Source organism: Drosophila grimshawi, unplaced genomic scaffold (assembly GCF_018153295.1).
Source record: "Drosophila grimshawi isolate 15287-2541.00 unplaced genomic scaffold, ASM1815329v1 contig_848, whole genome shotgun sequence".
Lineage (NCBI taxonomy): Eukaryota > Metazoa > Arthropoda > Insecta > Diptera > Drosophilidae > Drosophila > Drosophila grimshawi.
The window spans coordinates 11356092-11362830 of record NW_025063692.1 but is presented as its reverse complement, the minus strand read 5'-3'; the positions used below and the strand labels follow the sequence as shown (position 1 = coordinate 11362830).

Below are 6739 nucleotides of genomic sequence, written 5' to 3'. Positions count from 1 at the left end.
GCACTTTCCTCTCTTTCGACTCTTTTACGGATTTGCAAACTGGCTCAAGAATCGAACAAATCAATATTGATGCACCACTGCCTACATGCAAACTTTATAATGAACAAGCAAGTTGGCTTTGATAAAAATGTATGAAATTGGAGTCGCGTCTTTGCAAAAATCTGTCTACGCCCTTGCAGTTTATCTCCTTCTGCCAGCACAACAATCTGCACTCGTATTAAAATTATTTGAAATATAAACATAGATATTCAATTAAAAGTCATTTGAAAAGGATCAGTTACACAAATAATGTCAGACGTGACGGAGCACGGAATAAAGAGTAGCACAACATGACACAAATTGCACTCTCTGTTAACGGACAGTTGATTAATCGTGTAATATCCGATCTGATGTTAATAGAGGAAGCTTCTACTCGTTATGTTAAGAGTGTGAAATCTGTTGCTCGGTAACAGATCCTGTTGATCTGGTAGCACTGTCTGTTGTCAAACGAAAATTACAAATTGTAAAACACAAAATCAGAAATCAGACAACAAATCCGTCCATCCATCAGTTCAAGCTCAACAAAATTCAGTTGAAGTGATTGGCTCACATTCCGTTTCAACTGCACAACGATTATTCAATTATAATCATGTAAGTTATTTCTTGATTAATTGGCTCGCGGCTTATTGGAGAGAGCACGTGTGTGCAGAAAGCACGTGCGTGCAGCCATTGTGAACGGCCATTTTGTATGCCTTTCTTTTGCTTCGATTTAATACTGAACAATTAAAATACCATTGTAGCCATTGTACCATTATCAAGCTTTGCAACTAAACAAAGAAGATGCCACGCAATACACGCCAGAAGAAACGGGCCGAGCGTCGCGAGTTGTTCGCTGGCAAAGTCGCTGCCGATGATGCTAAAGTTGACAAGATGACTTCCACAAATGAGGAGGCGGTCGAAGTCGTCGCTGTCCCAGCTTCCGATGAGTACGGCAAGGAAAACAAGGCCAATGACAGCGAGCCGGACGAGAATGCTATGGGTGATGGCAACAATTGTGATGCGAATGGGGCAAGTAATGTTTCTGATAATCAGGGTATCGCCGCAACGGCTGCTGGTGCTCAGAAGAAAATGAAGAACGCATCGCGTGCAAATCCGATTCTGGTTGTATTAAAGAACGCCATGCTGCACCTGAGCGATTCCCAGCTGCTTAATGGCCCGCACTTTCTGAACGATGCTCTGATTGGCTTCTATATGGCCTATCTGGATGAGATCAAGTACCAGTCGAACGGTGACTTTATGTTTGTCACCCCCGAATTGTCGCAATCCTTGCCGTACATGGACAAGCTGCAGTTGGAAACGGCGCTTGTTGAGGAGCGCAACGCTTGTCGCAAATCGTTCATATTCATAGCGGTGAATGACGGAGACGGCCCGTCGAAGGAACGAAAGGGGGGCGTCTATTGGTCGCTGCTGGTTGCGTCGCGGTCGGACAAGTGCTTCTATCATTTTGCCTCTTATGGTGGCAACAATACGGAAAACGCAATGGAGCTGTTCAACACAATTAAAGATGTTGTCGATATGCGTCAGGCACGCTTTCGCATCATGCGGTGTCTGCAGCACAAGAACGACTACGATTGTGGCGTTCATGTCATGTGCATGGTCGATCACGTCGCTGACTATGTGAATCGATACGATAGCGTTGAGGGTGTCTCCCAATTGTCGCCTGATGTGATCATGGCCAAGCGCGGTAGGTTCATTAGACTGATCACCTCGCTGGATCCGCAAACTAAATATAAATAGAATTACCAGTCACAACAACAACAATATATCAATAATCGGCATTTAATGCATTTGCTCTAGTAAAAGGGAAATGCATTTTGTACACGTGTGTTTTTTAAAAACTGAATGTAAAAATGCATAAATTAATTTACTCACGATATCTGTCAAACATTAAATGTATTTACTGACGCAAAAAGCTTAAACGCCAGCCATGTTGGTACAAAATACAAAAACACCAAAATAAAGATAAACAGTGCTTACTTCAAGGCATTTACCTTTTTGAGCTTTATCCACACATTCACACCTCCCCATCCCCCATCCCCTCCCCCATCCACACATCCCTATTTTTTGCAAGGGGCTAAACAAATAGCGTGCACTGTTCAAATACACTTTTGCGAGTTACGTGCTGCCCTGCCGCAAATGTTTTCTTTGTTCGCCTCAGATGCTCCTCCTTAAAGTGTAAACTCAATTTACGTGATCGAATTTTTTTCTTAGCACTTTACTTGTAATCAGATTCACAGCTTGTTTTGCTACCATTCTTGCCATATATATATATACACACACTTGACTTTCTGGCTAAGGGTTGAGCAACAACAACACTTGAATTCTAATCAATTTCAGTCATTCGGCTGTTCCAGTTGGTTCATCTTAGTTGCTCACATCAACCAAAATTAAAATTGTCTCCATTATTGATGGACTGCAAGCTGTTAAGTTATTTAAGTTTTATTCAAGACTTTGTAAGTTATTTTGTTGTACATATTTTATGTAATGCATAATTCATTTATATTATTTTACCAGAAGATGATATGAACCCGCATCTACGACGACCTTGAACCAGCGTACAACGTACTCGAAAATTGCAATATTTACTGAAGTTTTTAAATTCTAACTTTCGATTTGATTTAAAGGCTATACAATAACTTCGGTCTCCAATGTTGTATATATTTTATTTGTTTTCGGGCTTTCGCATTTTTATTGCTTGCATGATTTGTTACTGAGTGGTGTTGGCATCTAAAGCTGTTTGTTTTATTGTGTTGCTTGTGGTGTTGCTTATTATACCCTTGCAGAGGATATTACAATTTTGTCATCAAGTGCGTAATCGTATTGATATGGCCAGGACCCTCAGTTTTAAAGAGATCTACACGGAACTTGGAATAAATAAAAAAAATGGTACTTGGCAGAAATAATGTCTACATTATTTTTAAATAGTATTAAAAAAAGAAATAAGCAAACTAATTTAAGAATCTTTGTGTCGTAATGAAGAACAGCGTACAATTTAAAACATTTGTTATGTTTCGGAAAACTTTGACTTGAAATTAAGTAATGAAAACTTTGGTTTTTAGAATGATAAAATCAGAGGAATTTGATTACTGTGCATATATATTATTGATCAATAATGATATCCATCAGATCTGGGAACTATTAGAGACTTTAAATCGATCGTAGATCTTGCAGATGAAGATTAAAATCGATTAGTGCCACAATACTTATTGGCTACTATAATATTGATCGTCTGTAAGAATTTCAGCAATATCGGGTAAACAACAGACTTGGCTTCAGGGTATTCTCCCAGTCGAGCTCTCTCGACTCGAGCATTTTTAATTGTTTTGTTTTGTTGTTTCCTTTGACTCGTTAACGATTTTTATTGTATTTATTTTGCACTTCATAGACGACCTGCCAGAGGCAATGGCTAGTCAATGCGTATGTGTTTCTTTGTTTGTTTGTTTGTTTGCTTGTGTATTTGAAGAGCACTCATGGGCAAAAGCACACACAAACACACACATTCTGCTATGGAAGACCAGTGAGTAATGTGTTGAGCAGCTGCGGATAACTCGTTACCAAGTACTCGTTACTGATGCCGCCTGATTGGTCAGAGAGAACTCGAAACATATTTGTATGTCTGTGCTTGTGGCTAGCTTGTGGCCAAACTGTTCAACTGTCCTGTGGCAACAGGTTTGTGCAGTGCAGTGCAACTGTGACTAATTTAATCAGATGACAAGTTTAAAGACACTGCTTGTGTGGCATATGCGTCTCGCACTCGCTGTTCGCCGCACTCGCAGCTGGATTCCCAGTTGGCAACCCAGTTGCCCCTTCCCAGCCTGTGTCTGGCTTCACGGCTAATGAGCCGTGAGTCAACAAAAGCACACAGAAGCCCAACCGACACCCAAGGACTCAATATACCAAACGGCTTTAGACGAAAGTCAGAGTTTTATATTATGCCCCCGTGCGTCTCTGCGTGTGTGTTATGCAGTGCTAAAATATTTATGGCATTTGCTTAAAATACACTAAAACCGAGTCGAGATTTGCCTCACACAGATTGGCGTGGCACTCGCACAGCGTTGGGCAAATCAATCAATTTGGTTCAGCAAACTGCCACGCAAGCAACCTGTGTGGCAAGGTGACATACATGTGTCTGTGTGCGCCAAGTGGCGTCTATTGACTTTAAAATGACATCGAGATGTCTGAGTCGCCATCTGCCCTCCCACTCTCTCGCTCTCTCTCCTTCTCTGTCTCTCTCGCTTCCATTCTTTACAGCCATGTGTGCAAGAGTGGGAAAAGTGACAGCAGCAAAGGCATTAACCATGGCTGCTGCTGTTCCCAAAGCACGGATGAGAGGAGGATGCCAGTTAGACTGTAAGAAATGCATTAAGCACATTTCTTATGGTTTGGTTTCTGTACTCTGACACTTTTTAGCTACTGACCTTGATTTCGTTCAGTGTATGCCATACTTACCTCGACTTAACAGAGGACAGCAGATGCGCATAGTTGTGAATTATGTTGCAAGTTGCACTACCGTTCCAGGGCATTAACAAATGCACTCAAGATAATCGTTAAAATATTGCCGCACATCCAAAACAGCAAATGTATCTCGAATTATTCACATATGACACCGGCGATAAGTCGTCGCTGGCAATCGATTAATACAATTCATCAATTTAGCAAGCAAACAGTTAACAGTTTGCAATTATTTATTTATGCTCGTATCAGTTGATTTATTGCTTGTCAGTCTTTTGGCCTGCAAATGCCATTTGCCTTTGGCTAACAAATATGAATTTGTGAATCGAATTCCCAATCAGCCAGCCCACTTGCCGCTGGAATGCATTAGTTAAACCAACACTTGCAGCACTTAATGCTTTGACAGCTAATTTTGCTCATATCTGGCACAAACTACAAGTAGTTGGCCAAAGATGTTTGTTCTCTGAGTGTACACTTGGAAAAAAAATCGACCTCAAATTGAACAAATAGCCCTAAAAATGAAATAGTCTTTTTTGGTTTCAGAAATAATTTCTATATTTTTTTTTTGCTGCTTAAAATGGGAAAGACTTGCAATAAATCAATAATCCTTAAAGTATTGTAGTTTTTTTCTTTTTCGAGATATTTTCTATTATTAAGAAATATATTTCTAATGCAAAGGGTGATTTTTAGGGAAAATCTTGAGTTTTTTCAAATAAAGTTAAATACATTTTATTTAAAAGCGTATGTAAAATGTTTGTTTATGTGAAATTTAAAAAAAAAAAAATAATGTTTAGTAATAATATTATAAGCTAATATAAGAATTGTTCCAAGTTTTAGTAAAATTCGAACAGAATTTAGGACATACAAATCCTGGTTTTTAGAGCGCTACAAACTTCAATTGAAGAATTTAACTTACCAAACAAAAAGTTGAGGAATCCTTGGCGTCAAAAGTATGGCGAATTTCTTGTGTTACCTATGTATATGGATGAGTAAGTGAAGGGTGGGTGGGAGCAAAGGGGGGATGGGGGGCATTCAGTAGCGTTTGTCCTGTCTGTGTTGACTTTAACAACAATTTATGTTGTTTACTTCGGGAAGGCGCACAGAGACGCAGAAGGAGTGAGTGAGTAAGCAGCCCACAGCGGAGGCTATCACAGCGGCATCAACGGCTCAGCGGGCAACACACTTTGCAGGACTCAACACACACACAGACACACACACATGTACAGGCAAACAAGCACACATGCATATAGAGAGAGAGAGAGAGAGAGAGGGAGAGAGAGAGGGCTGGCACTAATGCCAGTAATACATTGCGAGTGCAAATCGTAAGATATATTGAGCATTATTCTCGCATTTCTACATTCGCATAATCTCAGCTTCAAACGCAAAATCAACGAACGACAACACTCCACACTCTTGGCCAGCAAAAGAAGGGGGTAGCAAGCTGGTGTGGCGGGCGGGGGGTGGCGGGGGGTTGGTTGTTGGTCGAGACTTTTGGCGTCAGTCATCTTGACGTTTGGCAAATCTGTTGTGTAATGCTCGTTGAATGATTTACGGGCCAGCGTGTGCACCTTCAATTAAGCAGCGATTTAGCCAAGATTTGTGCGACTTGAAGCAGCCAGCAGGCAGCAGCCAGCATTCAACGCAATTTCCAATCTCCAACAAATTTACTTACAATGCACAGTTTGTGCACAGTACTCACTCAATATTTGAATACAATAAGTTGAGTTTCAGCACAATATCGAAATGTTTTCAATTCGGCCAAAAGCCGCAAACAATAATAAGTCACGAAATTTGACAGAAAATGACATGAAAATGTGTGAAGCTGTTTTATTTTTCTTTTTATTTGTATTATTATTTGTATTTTCTTTGTATTTTGCACTCAAAGCAATCCAACTGAAGGACAACACAATGTGGCATGTTGGTATTGGCAGGGGCTGCAAGGGGGTTTCGGGCTTTAATAGGCAACACAACCGAATTGGGTGGGTAGGTGGATAGGAGCACTGACCAGCAGCAAATTGCACAGCGGGCATAATAACGTCAAGCATAATAAAGCAATTTAATGCTCGAACGGCAACGAACGGCGGCAGCAACAATAACTTACTGGTAAAGGGGCGCAAGAGTGGAAGTGGGAGTGGCATGATGATGAGTGTACACTTTAAGATGGGGCCGAATTGAAAAACAGAGAGAGAAACAGAGAAGGGGGGGCGGCTTGAAGACCATTGAGATTGGTAGCTCATGCATGCACAAA

At 40.7% G+C, this 6739-nt stretch overlaps 1 protein-coding gene across 1 annotated transcript; it reads left to right on the top strand.

Moving 5' to 3' along the window:
* The first annotated feature begins 515 nt into the window (after positions 1-515).
* On the top strand, positions 516-1810 carry LOC6565898 (sentrin-specific protease 8). Its single transcript, XM_001992485.2, has 2 exons — positions 516-630; positions 780-1810. Exon 2 carries the CDS (start codon positions 820-822, stop codon positions 1774-1776), a length of 957 nt encoding a protein of 318 aa, XP_001992521.1. The 5' UTR covers positions 516-630; positions 780-819; the 3' UTR covers positions 1777-1810.
* The last annotated feature ends 4929 nt before the right edge of the window (positions 1811-6739 follow it).